General features: G+C 31.9%; 2 protein-coding genes across 2 annotated transcripts; both read right to left on the bottom strand.

The window, feature by feature from the left end:
• Positions 1-347: 347 nt before the first annotated feature.
• LOC139513338 (succinyl-CoA:glutarate CoA-transferase-like) lies at positions 348-22513 on the bottom strand. The gene is made up of 14 exons (XM_071301735.1): positions 22351-22513; positions 20665-20725; positions 19284-19357; positions 18495-18580; positions 17369-17419; positions 16413-16533; positions 15920-16011; positions 15005-15148; positions 14075-14170; positions 12415-12486; positions 11673-11770; positions 9715-9817; positions 4268-4331; positions 348-1144 (listed from the first exon to the last, which is right to left on the bottom strand). Exons 1-14 carry the CDS (start codon positions 22427-22429, stop codon positions 996-998), a joined length of 1290 nt encoding a protein of 429 aa, XP_071157836.1. The 5' UTR covers positions 22430-22513; the 3' UTR covers positions 348-995.
• Positions 5275-9512, bottom strand: LOC139513339 (uncharacterized protein KIAA1958-like). The gene is made up of 4 exons (XM_071301736.1): positions 8929-9512; positions 8141-8362; positions 7299-7553; positions 5275-5868 (listed from the first exon to the last, which is right to left on the bottom strand). The coding sequence occupies exons 1-3, from the start codon at positions 9188-9190 to the stop codon at positions 7522-7524; spliced, it is 516 nt and encodes a 171-aa protein (XP_071157837.1). The 5' UTR covers positions 9191-9512; the 3' UTR covers positions 5275-5868; positions 7299-7521.
• Positions 22514-24165: the final 1652 nt, after the last annotated feature.

Below are 24165 nucleotides of genomic sequence, written 5' to 3'. Positions count from 1 at the left end.
TGATTTTGTCAAATTTCAACAAAATCCCTTATTTTGACCTTTTTTGGATGTAAAAATCAACGTGTTAGAATTAAACTTTGACAAAAACAGTTCTGTTTAACTTTCTAACATGTCTTTAAGGCAACTTAAAACATTTATTGTTTTGTAACTATGAACTTTATAATTGGGGCCAAATATGACCCTTACCGAACGTACTCCTTTGACTCACATTATTATCCATTTGGGGGGATTTGTACTACTGGCCTATTATTGTGGATATAATAGATATGGGGGATTTGTACTACTGGCCATTTATTCTGGATATAATATATATTTAAACTTTCCTGTAAAATGGACCAAAAGTAGTATTTATTTTTTGCTGGAAAAGAAATACATTCAAATACTGTATTCTTTAAAAATTGGCACAAATGCAATGTGCCACAAAAAAATACCAAATTTATGCTATATTAATTTTGATTTTTTTTTTGTTATAAAAACTGAATAAAATCGTCTATCATATTACTTTTGGGGAAAGCCCATAGTTCTATTTTAACAGGTTTGACACATTGCCAAAATAAAGGTTTATCCAACATGCTAATGTGCCGGCACTAGCTTTATGAGTTTAATCTAGATTAAGGGACATGAATCTTTGAATGACTGCATGATTTGGCTCAACCATTTTCATAAATATATCATACAAACCACCACATGATTAATTTAGTTTCAAATGCAAATGGTGAATAGTGAAGTATCTCCCTTGGGTTTACATGGATCTTAGCCCCTTAAATATATAATATTTCCTTAAATTCCCATGCTAATGCTTAAGTTGCACAAAGTTGCACATGTAATAATCCTTTGATTAATATATATAAGTATTATCTATTTTACTTTGCCTAAATTTAACATTTAAAACATAAAGGGAGATCTAAAAGGTAAAAAAGTAATGCCCTCATGTCCTTTTGATAAATACAAAATAAATATTGGTATTTGGTTTCTAGCTGAAGTGAAAGATATTATTATTGTATAACTTTTTTATCTTTCAAACTTTTAATGTCAGTCTCTGATAAATTAAGCATATTCTGTAAAATTTCATCAGTATGTTGTCCAAGTGTTGGTGGTGGTAGTGTAGATTCCATCTGTCTTTCACTGTACTTCACTGCCTTACCTTCAAAATAAAAGAATTACATAGGATTAGAGCCTTTAAAACATCTAAAACAATACAATTTCTATTGATAAATAAATAAGTTTTATAAATTATCAATTAAGTAATTTTTCAGGTTTTCCACAGCAAAATATGGATTTTGTAATAAATTAAAAACTAAGTAAGCATCTTGTATATGCAGCTCTAGTCTGTCTGTTTGGGATTGCTATAGGTCTGATGGCCTTTTAGCACAATGTCTGGGGTCATGGATCACCCAAGACAGTCCTAAATTAGAGGCTTCAAGGAGCCTGTGTCTTTAACCTGATATTTTTATTTACAATTGATGCATGAAATAATAACTGTTATACTTTTGCTTTAGTTTTAGAGACATAAGACAAAAACTGCGTTTTACCCCTATGTGTCTGCCATGTTGGTTGGCAGACAGGGCCATCAGACACATTTTTTAAACAAGATAATGATGATTGTGGCCAAGTTTGGTTAAATTTGTCTCAGTTGTTTCAGAGAAGACTTTTGTAAAAGATAATAAAAATTTACGAAATATTATTAAAAATTGACTTTAAAGGGCAATAACTCCTTATTAGGTCAATTGACCATTTTGGTCATGATGACTTATTTGTAAATCTTACTTTTAAATTTTTGAACATTATTGCTATTCACAGTTTATCACTATCTATAATTATATTCAAGATAACCAAAAACTGCAAAATTTCCTCAAATCACCAATTCAGACACAGTAAGCAAATAAAGGGATGGCTGATTCTTCTGACTATTTTAGATAGATCTTAAACTGTTAAACATTTTTACCATTGTCAAGTTTGCTCTTAATGCTTTAGTTTCAGAGATATTGGCCATTAACTGCATTTTAACCTGATGTTCTATTTTTAGCCATGTCACCCTGCCATGTTGGTTGGCAGGCAGGGTCATCTGACACATTTCTTAAACTAGATACCCTAATGATGATTGTGACTAAGTTTGGTTAAAGGGGTATGTTCGGTAAGGTCCTAAAATGGCCCCCTTTTTTTGATGAAAATTTCAAATTTGGAAATTGGACAGGAAACATAGAGCGCATACGTCGACAACAAAAATCTTTTAAGATAATGTTTGTGAAGACATTTCACATGTCTTATTTGAATATTAAGTTTGCCAACGCCTGAGCTCTATGTTTCCTGGTCCTTAATTTGGTTGAAATCCAGCTGATTTTGTCAAATTTCACCAAAATTTTTGGGATGTAAAAATCAACGTGTTAGAATCAAACTTTGACAAAAATAGTTCTGTTTAACTTGCTCACATGTCTTTAAGGCAACTTAAAACATTTATTGTCTTGTAACTTTGAATTTTATAATTTGGGCCAAATATGGCTCTTACCGAACTTACTCCAGTTAGCTCAGTTGTTTCTGAGATTTGCCCTAAATGCTTTGGTCATGGAGATATAAGCCAAAATCAGAATTTTACCCCTATGTTCTATTTTTAGCCCTGGAAGCCATCTTGGTTGGTTGGCCGTGTCATCTGACACATTCAAAACTGCATACCCCAATAATGATTTTGGCCAAGTTTAGTTAAATTAAATTTGGCCCTGTAGTTTCAGAGGAGAAGATTTTTGTAAAAGTTGATGACGTACCACAACGACAGATGATGGGCCAAGTGAGCTAAAAAGGCTATCAATTGTTTCAGCCATCTTAGACTACTGCAACTCTTGCTAAACAACTAACTGACAAAAACTAAAACTAGAGGCTCTCAAGAGCCTGTATCGCTCACCTGACTCTACTTGGGTTTTGGAAATCATAAAAAAAAGAAGATAAAATTTGGCTACAAATTAACAACACTTGGCCAGCTCTTGATAAGGAATGGAGCATTCATGCTATGTTTGGTTTCATTATATCAGTGGTTCTCTAGAAGAAGACTTTTGTATGCATTTCCCATACGGTCCTATGTTAAAGTAAGCCCATCGCTGGTGGACATCTTGGATGATAGATCAGCTATAAAGTAACAACACTTGGTCAGCATCTCATATCATGTTTGGTTTCATTCCATTCAGTGGTTCTCTAGAAGAAGAAATTTTTATGTATTTCCCATAGGGTCCTATGTCAAACTAAGTCCCCCCCCACTGGCAGCCATCTTGGAAGTTGGATTGGCGTCAAATTAACAACACTTGGTAAGCATCTCATTAGAAACATTCAAGCTATGTTTGGTTTCATTCCATTCAATGATTCTCTAAAAGAAGACATCTGTATGTATTTCCAATAGGGTCCTATGTTAAACTAAGTCCCCTGCTGGCAGCCATCTTGAATGATGGATCGGCTACACAGTAACAACACTTGGGCAGCACCTCATAAGGAGCATTCATGCTATGTTTGGTTTCATTCGATTCAGTGGTTCTCTAAAAGATGTCATTTGTATGCATTTCCCGTAGGGTCCTATGTTAAACCAAGTCCCCTGCAGGTGGCCATCTTGGATGATGGATTGGCTACAAAGTTACAACACTTGGTCAACACCTCATAAGGAACATTCATGCCTTGTTTGGTTCCATTCCATTCAGTGGTTTTCAAAAAGAAATCATTTGTTTGCATTTCCCATAGGGTCCTATGTTAAACTAAGTCCCCTGCTGGCGGCCATCTTGGATGATGGATCGGCTTCAAAGTAACAACACTTGGTCAGCATCTCATAAGGAACATGCATGCAATGTTTGGTTTCATTCAATTCAGTGGTTCTCTAGAAGAAGTTCAAAATGTAAAAAATTTATGCTGACGACGGACGAAGCTGGACAATGGACGCCAAGTGATGAGAAAGGCTCACCTGGCCCAAAGGGGCCAGGTGAGCTCAAAAATCAGTTCATTCTTGGGATCTTTTGCCACCTTGGATCAGAAAAACATCATCTTTATTTCTCAACATTAAAAAATTGAGGCAGGAGTATATACAATTAATTTTTACATCTCAATAAAGAAAATTATGTGATTTTACCTTATAATATAAAGTATTCTTTCAACTATAGCATATTTTTTTTAATCAATAATATTATCATCGGTCAACCAGTTTTTCCATATATCTTGCTCCCATTTTCTAGCTGGATTCACAGGACCCCTACCCAAAAGGTAGTCAGAATATCAAGATACCATCTAAATGACCTACCTGGTACTCTAACTTTTCCTGCTATAGAATGGTCCATTTCCAGGATCATATCATTGTGTAAAGTCTGAAATAAAGACTGAACAATTTAGAGTTTAGACGTTAGAAAATTCAAATATTGCCAAAAGCAATCAATGACAACCACTTGATTACAGGCACATAAAGAATGTGCCATAGTTTAACACGTGTGTAGGTGCTAACTTAAACCTCCCTTACCTGAGACTGTGTTGTTAAAACATAACTATCAATTTAAATCATCAAGGAAAGTCTTAACTAATTAGATAGACATAAAGCATAGAAAAAAACCAGCTGAAAGTAGGACAAGACATAAAGTACCCATCTGAGAGAACTTACAGCTACTGAAAGCCAATTACAACTAATAAATAAATCATGCTTTCTCAGACTAAAATATCAATCAGTACACACCCAACAGATTTAGTTTAAAGACTTCATAAACAGTTTGAGAAAGGCCTGAGTGTGCCCTGCCAAAGTCTGAGTATCAACAGGATGGAGGACCATGTGTGCTCATAATCTTATAGCAATACATAGAGAATAATACATGTCAAAATACGTATCACATGCTGTATTATCCAGAGATACCAATATCAGCCCGAGGGCCTTTAGGCCCAAGGGCTGATATTGGTTGAGGGTGATACGACATGTGATACGGATGTTGCCATGTATTATACGCTTTATCATATATTTAAACAGGAGAGTATAAAGGAATTGCTTACTAATCCAGAGCACCTGGACAGGGATTACCTTCGGATTTTTGTTTGCCATCATGTTGTATAAGCTTTATCATAAATAGGAATTACTTATCCATCCGAAGCACGTTGGTTACCTTACAATTTAGGTCCTGTTGCCCATAGAAATATTTTGTTTATTGTATATTTTTGTTATTTGTTTGAGTTTTGTATGGTACTATTTCAATGAGTTCTTTTTATCCTCCTTTAGTAATATGGTTGTACTGTATAAAAACCTGTAAATAAATAATAAAAAAAGTAACAATAAACCAACAATTTAATAACAAGAATATAGAATATAAATAATTTAGTCAGAATAACTACTGTCATAAATGACCCATTTTCTTTTTTTTCTGGGTTTGTCTCTGATAATTTTCTTTTTCCTCAATGGGATTTCCATAGTTAATTATAACATTCCCCTTTACTGTAGCACCTTGGAGAATGGTCGGCACGGAATAATTCTCAGACATACGGACAGACATATCAGTGTTTTCTGAACTAAGTTGCTAGATTTCTTGCAATTATCTATATGTATATCATTATGAATATCAAGTACTTCATAATTTTCGAAGTTTTCTATGTCAAGCAGTGTGTTTTCTATCATTTCTTGCGATGTTCTTACTAAAACCATGTCGTCATCATCATCAGGAATTGTATCAACATTATTCAAGTTAGCAGTACTATCACCTGGTTGAATAGTTTTCTGATTCATATCTGTAGTACTATCTTGGTTTGAAGTGAATGTATATAGCACCTTTGACATATCTTTTTGTTGTTGAAACGAAGCACTAGAGAAATTGTTTATAGAACTAAGGCTTCTATGGCCTGAATGTTGTTGCACTAAAGTTTTCAGAACACCTGCTTCTGGGACTATTATACTAACGGGACTGGAAACTGATCGATCTGTTGAGATTTCAATACCCTGATAGCGAGATTGTTGATTTTATGTTTTGATTGACAGCTTATCGTGTCACGTAGTAAATTAGCATTCGGTATATGTAAACAAGTCAGCATATAGAAAACTGTTAAAATTGGTGGATTTGAAATATAGAATAACTATTAGATTAATTAGTTTATATGCAAAAAATAGATATTATTAACGAAAAATATTAATAAATTGTCAATATATAAGTGTTGAAAATAAACCAGAAATAGTTGAAAATTAAAGTGTCTGACACTTTACTTTACCACTAAGAAAACAACGTGTCAAAGGTTAACAGATCATAAATAATCCTGATAAAAACAATTAGTGTGCAATTTAAACAATGTTGACAATTTCAGTTCCTAATTAATTCATATAACAAAAGCTATCCAGGTCTCATGAGAACATAGCCACGTTGTTTTCAACTTCGTGTTTACACCAAAATTTCAAAATGGCGGTGCATGGTCGGGTCTACTTTTGTTGTTCTAATTGTGAAACCTAGTGTACATATTTTTACAAAGTCATATTCTAATGCCACCTGAAGACCATTACTAAGCAAAATCAACCCTGATTATAATAAAATATTGCACACATAAAAAGGAGTAGGCAATTTTATAGGAACAGTATAATTTATTTGAGCCGTGCATGTGGGTTCCTGTTGTAATGAAAAAGTGATTTTTTTCCCCACTTTTCACTTTCAAAAGTGATAATAGAAATAGGCAAATCCAAACTATAACCTTTAAATATGACTTTACAACAAACAGAACTTACCTATCTCTTTTTTACACTTATGGCGGGATTTGGTGATTAATAACAACTGTCAAAGATCGGGATATCTCTTATCATTAAAGTTATCATGTTTATATTAAGGATTATCATTTCTTATAACTATAAAATAACAAAAAGAAATTACCGAAATTATAAGGGAGCTACCATTTGATTTTTATGGATTTTTAGAATAAAAAATTTTGTCCTGCATTTTTTTGTTGTTGTAATCTCTGTCCTGCCTTTTTATTTTTCACTCTATTTGGTCCTGCCTTTTTTTTTTTTTAGTTTATCCTGACTGATTTTTACCTAAATTGTCATCCTGACATATTTTTTTTTGCAAGTGTCTCATCCTGCCTTATTTTTTTACTCAAAATTCCTGTCCTGCCTATTTTTTTCAAATTTCATCCTAGCCCCCCCCCCCCCCCCCCCTAAAAATCAAATGGTAGCTCCCTAAGATCAGGGCATGTTGTCACTGTCGAAACAATATGGCGTATAGATAAATAGCGCAGGTAAAGTCTCGTTCTAAAGGCAGTGATGAAGATATTATTACACTGATTGGTGTAACGGTTTCCAGTCCCGTTTGTATAATAGTCCCAGCCTGCATGGATAAGTGTTGTAATGACTGTTTTACAGGCACTTTGATTGACTTTACGGCCCTGTATACCTGCTTCATCTGTCATAGATTTTTTTATATTAGATAGTGTGTTTCTTCCCATTGGTTGGTTTATAAACCATTCATCACCAGAGCCTTTATTGATGATGCCAACATAGAATTTGGAGTCGTCTGCTTTCATTTTCTCTGGACGCTTTTCTGCATACATCTAATACAAACTTACTGGACATCTAGGATCACCTACCAAAAATACATAATGTAATAAAAGTGAGAAAAAAAACTGTGTGATGTATAGTTAAGGCTTTTCTTTTATTCCCTAACTTTATATTCAACTTTAAAAGTGCAGTTTCTAAGTATATACAATGTATATGTATAGTAGAATTTCATATTGTGTTGTAAGTCTTGTAAAAATCAACTTCCAGATAGTACGATATAATGTTTGTTTTAATATAAATGCACATTGTGTATATATTATATTTGTCAGTAGAAAATCTAACTCTAACACTGTTTGGTGTAATTTTCAGACTGTACATTTTAGTAATGGCTGAGAAAGTGTGCTAACACTAGTGTATCATGCAGTAAGATGGAGAGTAAAATAATTTATCGCACATTGAGGTTGTCAATGAAAAAAACAATGTATCATAAGTAATATACATGTAGCTATAAATAGATTATCTTTGGTCATCTCAACTTGATTGCCTTGCTCACTTTCACCATACTGTGTCAAGTGAGAAAATCAATCTCATTGAGCTGACCAACAATAATCTATAAATGTTCTTTCAAGCAGGGTTATTATTATGCTCAATACATGAAAACTTTTTATTTACCTTTATTTTCAAACATCTTGGGGGAAAATGCTCTTGCGTCACTCGTTGCACCAGACCTTGTCTTGGTTGCTCTCTCTGTAAACTCCAGATACTTTTCTCCTGCTGATGTTGTTTTTAGGTCAATATTCCCCCATCTTAAATTTTGATGTTCCAGTCTTGATCTCATTCCAAAAAACATACTGTTGTTTAAGAAAACAGTGTTTGTTAACGCTCTTGGATTAGCTGAAAAAATACACAACAAATTATTTTTCAAATAAATTAATAAAAATTAATGTCAATCATTATCACAGCATGTTTTATGTCTAAATTCTTTTTAAATAAAATGGATTATTTTGTTAATATCAGTTATAAAACACCATGCTCAACAACCAACACTTTTTTGTGTGAGATCTCGGACTATTACATTAGTCCCAGGTGTGATGAAGCCTACAAGTAATATTTTTTTTGCCAAAATAAAAAATATTAAACTGCAGAAAAAATATTTATACATTTTTTAACGCCAATGAGGGATATGCATGCATCGTACATATACAGTTATTGTAAAAAAACGTTCATAAAGGATAGCTGAATACAAGAAGATACATGTATCATCATGATCATGTATGTGTCATGTACTATGAGCCGAAAGGTTAAGGTGAATCTTAAATCAGTTAGTATTGTAGATATATATGGAGAGCACAAACTTTATATTAGACAGACGCGTCAAAAAAAAGTATTTTAATGCGAAAAACATCATGTGATCTATTTAATTGCTTTTTAATCATTTTATTTGTGAACTCTAATTTTACCTGCTCCTAGAAGTTTCTTTTGATACAGTATATCAATTTCCTCCTTTGTCAGTGGTTCAGCTTTTTTTGGTTTATTTCCTTTTCCACTCTGACGAAGTAGTTTTCTTTTAAACATTAGAACATCTCTTGAGTGCTTGAATTCCTTGTCTTTGATGAGGTCTATATTACATCGTTTTTCAGTCAAATGTCTATTTTTGCTGCCTTGAATTGATTTTAATGTGTCTGGTTCATAATCCCCTCCATCACACTTCTTGGCAGTCATGAAAAATCTTGCTAGCAAGTGGTCAAGTTCCTGAGGAGGAATCTCATGAAATTCCTGTAGTTCATTTTGATCGGAAAGCCATGTTTTTAAAACTTGTTGACATCTGAATTTGTCTTCCTACTTATATATTCTTATTTCTCATTTGGTCGATGAATTCATCTGCAGTCATCTGCTCAGCAGCACGATCGCATTCTTCAATCCGATCTTCCAGTTCTCAGACATTTTGAGCCAAACGATTCATTACTTCTTCTCCCATTTGAATGTTGTGCGGGCTCCGTGGCAACGCCATGACATCAACAGCTGATCAATGTTGTCATCTGCTGAATGAAAACAGTCCGAGAGACTCCGTATAGAATACGAACGAGAAATCTGAGTAGGGGTGCGATAAAGGGTTGGATAAAGGGTGCACATTAAAGTTGCTCGATATGGATTAAACAGCAGGCTATTTATCATATATTCAAAACTATATGATAAATATTTATATCTGTTTTAATTTATTGATAACCTAATCTGTAATACCATACCTGTGGATCACTGAAAACATTTTCCATATCATTCAGAGGACCATAGGGTATTCCACAACCATCAAACACATCTAACCATTCTTCGGTCTTTTTTGTTACAAATCTGAAATTTTATAATAAATCAAAATTTTAACATAATGCATGCAATGCAGACACCTTTTTCAATGGCCATTATTCAATGTTTTATTTCTTTCCACAATGACAGGCTTGTAAAAAGACTTACATGACTTATGACTATGTTGTATATTGATTAACTTTGTCATCAAATGAACATCTATAATAAATCTATCATTCTAATACAATTGGTTTATAACAGTAATTTTCATTGGATGTTGACAAATATTTTGAAGGGTTAGATACTGCAGGTAGAGCATGGAATCTAACTAAGCAAGGTAGAACATGGAATCTAACTTACTTAGATTCCATGTTCTTCCAGTCAATAACTAAGAAAGCCATCATATTGAATTCTGATTTTTTTTGGGTATGTAATGTTTCAAAAATAAACAAGAAAGTCACATTTTGACCCTCAAATCATTTTGTATCTTTTATGTATGACATCAGGGGTACATATGACGTCCCATTTTTTAGATGCTAAAGATGCAACAGTTTTGTGGCCTTTTTCATTTATGCCATTTTTAAGCCAAAATATTAATTAAATGGTATGTATTTTAATATGTGGCATTAAAATGGAGATATGATTTTTAAGTTTGGCCAGGATTTTACTGTCTCAAATATCTGTTTACCTTGCTCCCTACATGCTTTGCTAGGTAAACTCAATTTGTGACAGTAAAATCTATAATTTACAAAAGCCAGGCTAAAAATACAATATAGATACATCCAAAAGAAGACATTCAGATGTGTGAATAAAGATATAGAATGAAATATGAATATGGTACAATAGCAGTTACATTATACCTGTCCTGTTCAAACTATTGACCGGCAGGAAGTGGCTAACATTATCAAGCTTCAATTTGGAATATGATTGTATTCCCTGTCATAAGAGTCAAGAAAACTTCATCAAAGAATTTCATGTTCTGGGTTAATAATTAAGTGTTTTTAAACTGTCTGACAGCAAGCAGAAAAAAATTCTTAAGTTTATATGTTGTTTTATGTTTTAATTGGTAATTTTCAGTACAAGTAAATAAAAAATTCAAATCCCTTCTGATATTTGGAATAAAAACAGTTAGTAGAAAAATGCTAATCCTGGCCCCTAATAATGGTTTGTGACTAAGGTGAATCAAGTGTATCAAACTGATTATTTAAAAGGAATACTTTAATTAATACTGAGAAAATAGGATTAGAAATTTTAGAGATAACCAGGAATAAGCTGATGAAATCATTTAAAATAAACTGGAATTCAGGAACAAAGGCTAAGCAATTAGAAAACTAAGAAGAAATTTAATCCAGTTGAAAGACAATAACAATCAAAACAAAGGAGTAAACAAAGACTCATAAAACCAAAGACATTTACATCAACAGTTATAAATAATAAATAAGAAACAACACGAACTCCACTAAAAACTGGGAGTGAAATCAGGTGCTCCGGAAGGGTAAGCATTTCCTGCACCGTATACAGCACCCGTCGTGTTATTTCTTTGTTCAGTTTGGTAATGATGGAAGGTTATTATGACTGAGGAAGAATATCAGATATGATTTCTGACACACTTTTGTCATAATGGCCAATCAGCTCATGATGGGGACCGTAAAATTTCTTGAGTGATGACCTTAATTTGATTGATTCATAGCCCTGTCTTAGCAACTTTTGAGAAAACAGTATTCCTGATTCAACAAAATCAACATACTTTGAGCTAGCTCTAGAGTAACGTATCAATTGAGAGACATATACTCCATATGCTGGTGTCACTGGGATGTTGCTACACAGAAATGGAAAGTTGACTATAGGAAAATTAAAATCATTGCGTTTGTCATAAATTTTGGTATTCAACAATAGTACTTACAAATTGTCAAATATTGACAGTAAACTCTTCCTATTATCCACACGAAGTTTGTTTGTTGTGTATTTGCTATCCTCCAACAAATTATCCAGTTGTAACACCTAAAATGTATATATACAAGTCAGCAACCTCTACAAAAGTGGTCAAATGAAAAGGAGCACCTGAGATCAACCCCAGTTTTTGGTTGGGTTTCATGTTGCTTAATCTTTAGTTTTCTATGTTGTGTCTTCTGTTCTATTATTTGTCTGTTTTTATTTTTATTTTTAGCCATGGCATTGTCAGTATATTTTCAATCTATGAGTTTGACTGTCCCTCTGGTATCTTTTGTCCCTCTTTTAAATGTTACAAACATGAATGGTAGTTAACAGTTAACACACTGAGAAAAAACGATCACATTTTCCCAGAACCTAAATAAAAAGAAAAACCAATAAATCTAAGTGACAAAACTTCAATCCTAATCTAAGACAGGATCATTAGGAATTACACCAACCTTTCACAAATCCTGGTCCCCCATGATAGATTTTTTTTTCAGTGTTTATAAAATACATACAAATGAAAACAGGAATACTTCATTTGTCATACTTTAATGGTTAATAAAACAGAGTCTGATAATAGCCTTTACTAGTTATTTCTAGTGAAAAGTTAAACAGCAATGTCAACAGACCATAATATTACAAAGATCATACATTATAAAGGAGTTGTGTTCAACACAAATACGGACCAATTAGTTGTTAAAAACACTCACCTTACATAAAGTTTGAAATTGTTTATCATTGCCTGCTCCAACAAGAATGTAGCTGTCCTTTGTCTTAAATGCCTAAAAAGTAAAGTTAATAATATTGTTTACTAGAGATTTTCAGATTGCAATATTTTTGAAAAATGTTATGATATCAAAATCTAAAAAAGAGTGCATACATAGAAATGTTTTGCCTGCTACATTGATTACAACTGTATAATGAATAGACAGTCTTTGCAATAAAGGTATTAAATAAAGGCAACAGTAGTATACCGCTGTTCAAAACTCATAAATCCATGGACAAAAAACAAAATCAGGGTAACAAACTAAAACCGAGGGAAATGCATTAAATATAAGAGAACAACGACACAACACTAAAATGTAACACAAACAGAAACGGACCAAGCATCAGACAAAATCTCACGAGAATAACAAATAAAACATCAAAACCAAATACATGAATTTGGGATAGACAAGTACCGTGACACGTCTTATCGCAATGTGAAATAACACTCAAAAATAAGAGAAAACAAATGTCGCAACGTTAAAATGTAACACACACAGAAACGAACAATAATATAACAATCGCCATATTCCTGACTTGGTATAGGACATTTTTAAAGGAAAAAATGGTGGGTTGAACCTGGTTTTGTGGCATGCCAAACCTCGCACTTTAATGGCAATGTTAAATATAACATTGAAATGACAACATAATATTACAGGACTACAATATAAATAAATAGGAATAAGACAAAGAAACACATGATTAATAGATAACAAAAAGCATCAGGTTTAAAATTCAATACGCCAAAAACTTGCCTCGTCCACACAAGACTCACAAGTGACGCCCAGATATAAAAGATCGAAAGTTAAAAAAAGTACAAAGTTGTACAGCACTGAAGATCAAAAGTTGAAAAAGGTTGTGTCAAATACGGCTATGTTTTTATGCTTGGGATAAGAACATCCTTATTATTTAGAACAAGTAATGCTATTGCAAACAGTAAATTTTATCAAATGAATATAAAAGATATACATAATGAAACTGAAGTATTAACTAATTACAGAAAACACACATTAATCAATTAACTATGACAACCAAGTTCTTTTAGACAATTCAGTACAACTTATACTGATTCTACACTGATAGTCTGACAAACTTGAAAGGCATGAACATATGTAACTTTCACATATTGACGGTCAAATTCAAAACCAAATACAAATGAAAGTATGGACTTCATTCATATAAATATCAACTCCTAAAGGTTATCTTCTGTGTTTAGTTTGAAGTCATTTTCACTTTTTACAAAAAAATATGGTTAATAATTTGTTTATTTGTCACCTCATCCTAAAACTTGATATTTGATCATTGAATCTTGAAAGGGGTCTAGGTCAGGTAATTTCTGTACTACTGATAGGTCAATCTTAAAACTATTTAAAAGATACAAATTAGAATAATTGATGCTTTATATATTGCATCACAATGCTTACCATGCTTACATGAAGCTTATCACAAAATAATGTTGTTTCACAAAATTGACACAAAATATGTACCGGAAATGGGATAGACAAAAACAACATGGTTTGATGGGAACAACTATGGATAATCCCCCTTCATTTGCAGCAGGGGTACAATAACTATATATGGAATTGAGTTCTAGTCAATATATACCTGATAAGGAACAATACTTTGATGGGCTGTACCATGTCTTTTAGCTTCCATTCCAGCATTCAGATAATTTGATCCAATATTAATTAACGATGCAACCTAAATAGAACCAAACACGCTTCAGAAAGTTTGTAAAGGAAATCAAATATAACTGTATTCATACATCAGACTGTACTGCAGTGGTTACCAAAATTTTTGATACAACAAAACAGACTATATATGCGCTTAATTTTAGAATTCATTCATAAATTTTTGTATTATTCAAAGTTATCAGTAAAGTGTGTGCTCTATAAGGATCACCAGTCCTTCACCTTTCATCTGATGCCATAGTTACTAAAATATATGCTACATAGTTTTTCAGATTAGTGGTGTTGTTCTCACAAAGTCTATACAAATAAATTTTACAAAGAATTCCAATCAAACGGTACTAGGGGCCATCTTGAAATTTCAGTGAGGTGAGAGTTTTTTTGCTCTGTGTTGAAGGCCTCACTATGACTTTGTGATGAAGAGCAGCAATAAAAGTGTTGTTCCTTTTCTTTTTGTGTGTTTTTTTGCTGTGCATTTACTGATTTTGTGTCATGGATGGATAACCCATATCCTTTTTTTTTCTATTTTGATGCATCCATATTAAGAATCTTTTTTCAAATTATAAATTCATTGCAAGCCCACTTAACTTTGAAATTGTGACCTAAAACCTAACAGTTATTTTTCTCCTTAAAACATCATCCATTCAAAACTGGTCAAATTGATGTACTGTTAAAAATGCAGTATCTTGCAATGTGTGCACTTGATAGACAAAACTAAATAAATAAAATCATTAAAATGAGATAAAGATAATTTAAACTGTGATCAGCATATGTCTTTGAGCATACATAAATATGAGTGATGTTTTTGTGTATGCTATAAATATGTGTGTTTATATGTGTGACTTACCTGAGTTGAGAATAAGTTACAGTCTATATGTTGTCCTCTCCCTGTAATCTGTCTCTGTAAAACTGCTGCTAAGATAGCCCCATGGGCATACAGTCCAGTGGATAGATCAGTCATAGCCACACCTACTTTACAAGGGTCTCCATCCTATAGACACACCAGTATTTTAAATAAATAAAATATCACAATACAATCTTAAGAAAATCAAATATAAATATTGAAGAGAATGTAAAATCACAAAAATACTGAACTCTTTATAAGGAAAATTCAAAATTGAAAGTCCCTAATCAAATTGCAAAATTAAAAGCTCAAACACATCAAACGAATGGATACCAAATGTCATATTCCCGACTTGGTACATGCATTTTCTTATGTAGAAATTGGTGGATTAAACCTGAATTTATAGCTAGCTAAACCTTTCACTTGTATGAAGAGAGAAATATATCCTCTTTAAGTAGCTATTTAGTTTCAATGACAGTCTACGTTTCAAACAGAAGAAATTAAAATATTAATATCTTAAATGAAATTCTTTTATTTTTTCACTTTATAATAATGCTTTAAATATATATAGATTCCACAACTGCAACAAGTGTATTTCGATATTTCTCCGATCGAGACAGTTAAATTTAAATATTTAAAGCGTGAGGCTTGCCGAGATCTTTAAATAATTAAAATTTAACTGTTGAGAGTGGAGAAATATTGAAATACACTAGCTTTTTTTCATAGATGTCACAATAAGAAAATTCAGAAGAAAACAAGAAAATTTAACATCACAATCAAATTTCAACCAATCATTTGCCGAGAACAGATTTTTCATTAGTGAGGAGAAATATTTTTCTCACACCGGTCAGGAAATGTGAAAATAGCACAAAAATTAGAGAAAAAAGGGTACTGATTTTTGGGGTGTTCATACCTCACCTCTGGTCCAGTGATATGCATTAATCCACCCACTCCTGATACAATGACATCATATCCTGCTCGTTGTGAGTATGGGCCTGTTTGACCATATCCTGACAATTAAGAATTATTTTTTAACAATTATGTCAAAGCATGGCCAAGTGCATGACTGCATATAAACCTCCCTTTTTTGCATCTGCACAATGTGCCAGCCCTGTATAATGAATTCTCAAATACCCTTTTTCACATACAAAAAACTAAGACATTTCAAATACTTCAGGGGAATTGATGGAAATTTTTCTGTTGAAAATGTTGACTTTAACAGTAGTACTGTCTTTTATAAATATATTGTGTAATATATAGTCAGAACTTAGTGATTAAAATCTTTTCCTACATCTATAAAAACACTGAAGCAAGAGCTATCAACCCAGTTGTTCCAGGAGTTATTCCGAAATAACAGATTAGCTGCTAGGCTATCATTCATTTTAAAATATTCTATGAAGCTGCAGCCTACCTGTTATAGAACAGTAAATTAATTGAGGAGCTACCACACTAAGATGTTTGTAACCAAGGTTGTACTGGTCTAGTTTACCAGGGATATAATTCTCAACTATCACATCACACTGCTTAGCCAACTGTAAAAATAAAAAGTACATTAATTTAAAGACACATAATAAGGCTCTACAGACCTTCATTCATGAAAATGTGTAAACTGTGGTAGATAAGTTTACTTTAAAGGTCTGAATATTCAACTAAACAATTTTAAACAAATTAGAGTGTGGTCGATATTAATATTTTTAGTTTTCTAGAATCAAACACTATGTGGAACAAAAATAAATAGGAGAGAATCTGTATATGCATATAAAATATAGTTGAAATATTTCAGAAACCTATGAGAAAACAATTTCATCTTTAATGATCTTTAATTTATTTTTATACTGCCTATATATAAGGCAAATTTAATTCACATCAATTTCATGTGAATTTGAATTCATGTGAACCTCACATGAATTTCACCTCAAACGAGCTTATACATGAAACTCACATAAAATCAGTTTGTTAGTTTCACATGAACCTCATATGAAACTCATGCAAATTTCATGTGGAAATTCACGTGAACTTCACATAAATTTTTAAAATAAATTATAAATTCAAACAACATCTAAATTTTCAAATTTAATAAAAATCATGAAAAATACCAAATTTGTTTTTGGAAAGTTCATGTGAAATTCACAAAAAATAATTTACTTGAGAATGATGTGAATCTCAATTCATGTAAAACTCACATGAAAATTTTCACATGAGTTTCATGTATAAGCTTGTTTGAGGTGAATCTCATGTGAAATTTTCCACATGAATTTCATGTGAGAATCATGTGAAATTCAAGTGAGCAAATTATGACTATAGGACCTATAGTATAGGTAAATAAGTAAATACTTTAAAAAAAAAAAAAAGCCTGATAAAACTTACCTTTTGAATAAGATCTTGGCCATCTTTAGTTCTTATGTCAATAGCAATACTCTGAAATATAACAGTAAAATATGGAAAAGAGGAATCATAATGCATATTGAGCTTTAATGTTGTAAATGACAGACAGTTTACAAATTATAACTATTATTGTTTTTACGGTATTGCATCAAAGTAAAATGTAAACTGAATCTTGCGGAATAATACAACTAAAATAATGAGTAAAACACCATGAATGCAAAAGCCTAAAGGTAACATCAAGTTTCACTCTTAGATATGATTTCGTCAATTAAAATACAAGTTGCAGATTTCTGAATTTTCTATTCATTTTAATTTATGTTTAAAAGAGCAAAACTAGCAGAGTTGACATGGGTAATATCTAAAAGAGACAGTAACTAAACAACACACAAAACCAAAAGACATCTGCAGGTAAATACACATACTTGAACAATATATAATCAAGTTTTTATACAATATATGTCATGCTCTTCATTGCCCTGTTTGTAGCAAAGTTGTGAATAGAATAAAGAGACAATCAAAGATCTGCCATCAGTACAAAATTCCCGAAATGACAATACGAAGATATAAAAAGACACCATGAAGATATAAAAAGACAACAATTGACAAAGTTCCAGACTTCCAAAAGGCACATGCCTATTTGATGAGTTAAATTTTTTTTGTAGATTTCAACTCTCTTAATCTTGATTTATAAGTGGAATTGCTGGACACATAAAAGGTACAACATAATCAGTACAGTAAACAAACTTAAATCTATAATACATAGTTAGATAAAAAAAGATGTGGTATGAATGCCAATGAGACAATTCTCTATCCAAGTCACAATTTGTAAAAGGTAAACAATTATAGGTCAAAGTATGACCTTCAACACAAAGCCTTAGCTAACACCCAGCATCAAGCTATAAAGAGCCTCAAAATGAACAGTGTGAAACATTTCAAAAAGGAAAACAAAAGGTCTAGTAAAAAATAAAATACAGGTTCACATACTGCTTTCATGTCAGGCTATTGTGCAATATTTACTTGAAAGCATTGCATGTACATGTGATGCATTAAACAGAGACTTTGTCTCTTTGTTGTTGGGTTTTACTAACAAATAGTATTAAGTCATTACCTTTTTATTTCTATTGACAGTCAAAAAGTAAACACTTTCCTTGCCACAAAATGGAGGTCCCCATGACCTTGTATCATCACCAACTCCTGATAAAAAGAAAGATAATGTTAACAATCAAACTATCAACCCCACATTACAAAATTCATCCTACATGTATGTTTTGTGAAAAGAAACAAGTGTATCTGGTTTTATGTCTCTCATCAACTTGCTAGCCTATGCTTATTTTATTTTATCATGTTATGAGTTTCAAGGTCTAGATGTTTAATTCTAATAGGCTAAACTATAACACAAATGTCTTATTTTATGACACTAAAGTGTAAAAGAAGTTAATTTTACAAAATTTAATAAACATTAATTAAAATATAAATATACAATTTTCAATATAAAAAAAAATCATGACAAACAAAGTTCCAATTTTTATTAATTGCTTACTTGTTGTTCACTTTAATATTTTCTGCACATTCAGGAAAACCTTTTAGAAATAAATGAAGAATGTGTCCATGGGACACTGATTATGCCCCCTTGCATATAACATTATAAAGGGACATAACTACAGAAAGGTAAAAGTGATGCCACCTGCATTTGAACTTAATCTCAGTTTTGTGGTAATAAGCATTGTGTATAAGTTTCATAACATTTGGTTGAGGCAAACTACTTATTTGGGATGTATGTATGTACTGACAAGGGCAAACATTAATGCCCTTTTCATCTTGCAAATAGTAAACACAAGACACATTGTATTCATTTAACATGAATAGTATGTATGTTAATGAAATAAATCAATGTTACCAGGCTTTTCAACCTTTATGATTTCGGCACCCAGATCTCCTAGAATCATGGTACAATATGGACCAGCTAAAATCCTGCAAAGAAAAAAAAAGATTTAACTATTAGGTGATACACAACATTTACAGAAGGGTGATTTGAAAACTGTCAATCAATTCATTTTTGGCTTTCGAACTGACTAAAAGAGTGGGTTTTTTCATCTTTTTTACGAATGCTCACTCACTATAAATAATTAAAGTTCAGGATACTTGTAAAAATCCAATTACAATAGTTGTTTACTCTAAAAAAATAAACCATTAATTGCTCAATATTTTTACACAACTAGATTACACCCGCAAAATCATAGGCATTAGAGCTAGTTTGAAAGTATGTAAACTGTCATGACTGTTGTAGGATTAACTTTTGTACAAAAAAAGATTTCATGACTGGCGAATTTCAGGAAAGGTATCAAAAGTCATAGGTACTTAGCGACAGAACAATTATTTAGTCCTCCACTTTTTTTCCAGTCCTTTATTTATTGTTTTCTGTTTTGCTGTATACTATGAACATACATCATGTACATATACTATGAATAAAGTGTATTTGCTATTTACTATCAGTTCTGAGTTTATTATCCCCGTCACTGATATATTATAAAGAGACTCTACTACAACGTATGGATTAATTTTTTTTTCGTTGAATACCAATTTTCAAGGATTTCGTGGGTACTGTTGAACCACAAAATTAATTATTCAACAATGAAATTTTTTCTATAGGCCTGTATGCAGACTTCAGCTAAACCATGAAATTAAACATTTACGAACATGCACGTTTTCCTTAATCCACGAAAATTGATATCAGCGAAAAATAAATGAATCCACAGTATATAATGTATCAGTGACCACCTTGGATAGTAAACTTGGAATTAGTCTCTATATAATATGTCAATGACTGCCAAAAATAGTAAAAACGCGAAAATAATTGTCCTGTCCCCAAGTACTTAAAAAAAAGTATATGTATACATTTTAAAACAGTCCTAAACAGGTCTTGTCTATGCTTAAAAGTCTGTCTGATGACAGAAACAATATCCAGACACCTTTATTTTGGTTTTTCTCCCAAAATAACCCAAACTGAACACTCTGAATAATCATGAGAGGATGACAAATTTGACTATACATGGTACTTATAGAACACAGAGGCATGATAATTAATTTATTGTGGAAGGAAGAGAAGCAACACACAAAATGAGATCTTTTCATTTAATAGTAAAGTTGTGTTATCAATATCCCTCTCAATACTACCTTTTCAATTTTTCTTCATAAATGGGTTAATTTTTTAAGAAATACAAAATTTTTAATTTTCATATTCTTTCTCTATATGCTGGTAAAATATAAAGTATAAGAACCTGCTGATATCTAAAATCTTAAGTCCATCTAAAGGTAGGTTATATTTCTGAGCCTTTGTACCTAAAGTGCAATAAGAAATAAATTCATCAATCATAAATATTTAATTATAATATAACAAACTACATGTACATAAATGTATGAACAACAAATGTATTCTTAAAAACATGATAAAAGAAGATGTGAGATGTATCATCCTTTTCTCTACATTGGTACATTAATAGATGAAAACACCCCTACATGTATGTCATGTATGTGGTTGTAGGCGAATACTTTCTTGGTGAAATAAATATGTTAATAAAATCTTGAAAAAAATGTACTGAAATTGGCTATCATAGTTTAGCGCAAAAGCAAGAAGTTCTTTTTAAACAAATAACTATTCACTAAAGCTTGTTTATAAATGATAAACAAAAATATTATAAAAATGAACAAAAGTTGAGGGTTTGTGGGCAAACAGTCCACAGGCTTTCATCATTACGCAGTCACTAAACTTTTTTCATTAATTTTTATATTTCAATTTTTATTCAACATGTTCAATGAATCTAAAAAATCTACCATAAATCTTAACCTACAGAAAAGTACAACTGATCGACTTGTTAGAAATAAAAATAAAACAATCAGCTGAGTGCTTAGGCAACATCCTCAGATGAAAATTACCAGGCTTCTCACAAAAGAAATCAAAGTTACTCAATTTTATTACGGCACAATATATACACAAGACAAACAGATATATTTCACAGCACAGGACAAACACTTGACTATACCACTGACAGTCACATATAACATGTAAAGTTAATGTTAAAGAGCAAATATAGTCTAGCCATTGTATGTACTGAGATTCCGCCAATTAAGACGCACCCCTTGATTGACTGCAAGGGTACAGCGGATCCATGTACACTCCCTAAGGATTAATGGAGATGTGTCCTTTACAATATTATCCCACCACCAGAACAATCCCCACCCAACACCGCCCAAGGGAGTGTGTAAGACACCGGGAAATGATAAATATCTTCATCCAAACAGCTTGAATAAACACATGAGCTAGCCACAGTATATACAAGCACATCTTATAAATAAGCACATACATGTAAAATACAATAAAATTCATAACTAACACAGTTGTATGCGGCGGGTGGGAGGGTAAATAATTTCAATGAAAAATTTCAAATGTACCGCGAATCCCGAATCAAAGAAATATATAAGAGCGTCCTGTATCCAGGTAACAAATTGACCAACCAAAATAAGGAATACTCGGAACAATTTCTTCCAAGTAAATGTAAACAGTGATTCACGTGGTAATTATCCATTTTTATAAAATCAAAAATTACACAATCATTGTAAAATGATAACTCAAAACAGGCAAACGACATGTTGACATTTTTGTAGTGTACCACAGGCACTTGTTTCTATCCATACGAAGGTCGACTATCCATATAAATAGAAGAAGGTGGCTTCTATTTATATGGATAGTCGACCTTCGTATGGATAGAAACAAGTGCCTGTGAGTGTACACATGATCATCACATGTTGGGTGATTTTAGTCCAAATAATTATGATGTCTTGGAAGGCTTTTATAACTTTTTGCTTTGACGCCTTCCTGCAATGTAAGGCGTCAAAGAAAAAATATAATAGCCGTTCAAGATGTCATAATTATTTAGACTAGGGTGATTTGTGATAAATAAACCTACAATATGGACAGTGATTTTTCTTTAGTTGCTTCGATGAAACCCTTGAGTACGTCAGAATACTTTTGAATATTCGTTGCATCTTTCTTCGAGCCTTCAAGTTGAGGAGACTACTATATATATATATCAAATATTTTTATTTTCAAATGTCAGATACCAAAAGTGTAGGGAAATGTATCGACCATTGGATGTTACCTCTTACCTTCTGTAAGTCCCTCCTCTATCAGGAGAACCTAGTTCATTCAGTAAAATTTTGTTTTCCGAGATTGATTTTTTTTACACTTTGCTAAAATGCTCTTTTCAAAAATATAATTAAAAGGGTGGGCCACCGTGCTATATTTTTCAAGCTATGAGTCGTTGGAAATTGTCTAAATTTGGTACGTTAGAATGATCATGCAAAAACTCATGTTTGTGCATTTATAAAAGAAATCAATGACATAGAATTTTGAAATAAATTGTGAGAAGATATAGACTATTTCATAATATTTTAAAAAAAAAGAAAAAGAAAAAAATAGTGTCACCGAACTTGTTTTCTTGCTACAAGTAAAAATTAAAAATTTCCCTACCAGACCAGTATACAAATAACTAGACTGATTGTGTTCTGTGATAGTACAATCCAAGATGGCGGTATGCCATAAATCTACCCTTAAGTTTCCTGTCACTGTATTCATTTTTAAACAATTTTATCTATTTACAACCTATAAGATTGGCAAACCTTACATTACAACTTATAAATGTTTTATTTACTTTCAATTCAAAACATTTTATTGTTCAAATATCAAATGTACATTTAAACAAAGTGATTGGACAAAAGGCAGTGCCTATACAAATCCTTTCCCATACAAGATGGATTGAATAACATGCATGATAGTATATAATTTTCTGATTAGTTAATAGATCATACGTTGTTGCAGTGAGTCAGGGGAGGCAATTCCCCCACTTCTTGAAGTATTTTATTGTGTATATGTATATAAATAACTATGTTAACAAAGTCAAAGCAAGACCTACTGAAGGTGGTGTCGAATTTTATACCACATTAATTAGATCATTAAGTGATTTTTTACTCGAATTCACAAACTCACTGCAACAAAGTTGTTCTATTTATATGAATAACAAGAATTGATTGGCCCTTTTTTGCAATACATAAGTAATTTAGTGTACCATCTTATTACATGACTATTAATTTCTTGATTTTTGAAAATATAATTACTAATACAAAAAATAAAATAAAATATATATAAATTTATTTGCAAAAAGATGCTAAACACAATTTATTGTTTTTTTTTGTGTTAAAAGTTAGGTTTGTCTTTAATTAAGACTAAAGAGTGGTACACTGTGGTAATAAGCTGATTTCTAAACAGTATAGTATCACATGAAATATTATAAAAATCTTCCAGTTCCATGAATATATTGTTGCACATATGTAAATATCTCTGTGTTTTCATCAATATTAAAGTCTGAGCAACCCTGTAGTAGGACATCAAGATTGACATTATTAAGGTTACTTATTTTTCGAAAGAGCTCATATCTCTGATAAATGTAAGATGGACAAACATAAAAGAAATGAAAATTATCTTCTACTGGATCTCCACAGGCACATATTTACTTTCAAGGAGAGCACTTCGTTTTTCATAGAGATAGTAACACAGACTTCTTGTAATCGACTCCACCAAAGTAATGTCATTTTTCTGAAACACAGAGTACTATTCGAAAAGACTACAGTCCAAGACTAATTTTATCATTTTCGAGTTGCTAACGCATATGCCAGACCATGCAGCAGTTCCAATCTTTGGTACAACGACTGTATAAAGTTTTAAG

The sequence above is a fragment of the Mytilus edulis genome, chromosome 2 (assembly GCF_963676685.1).
Source record: "Mytilus edulis chromosome 2, xbMytEdul2.2, whole genome shotgun sequence".
NCBI lineage: Eukaryota > Metazoa > Mollusca > Bivalvia > Mytilida > Mytilidae > Mytilus > Mytilus edulis.
The sequence above is the reverse complement of the archived record's forward strand: the minus strand, read 5'-3'. Positions and strand labels throughout refer to the sequence as shown.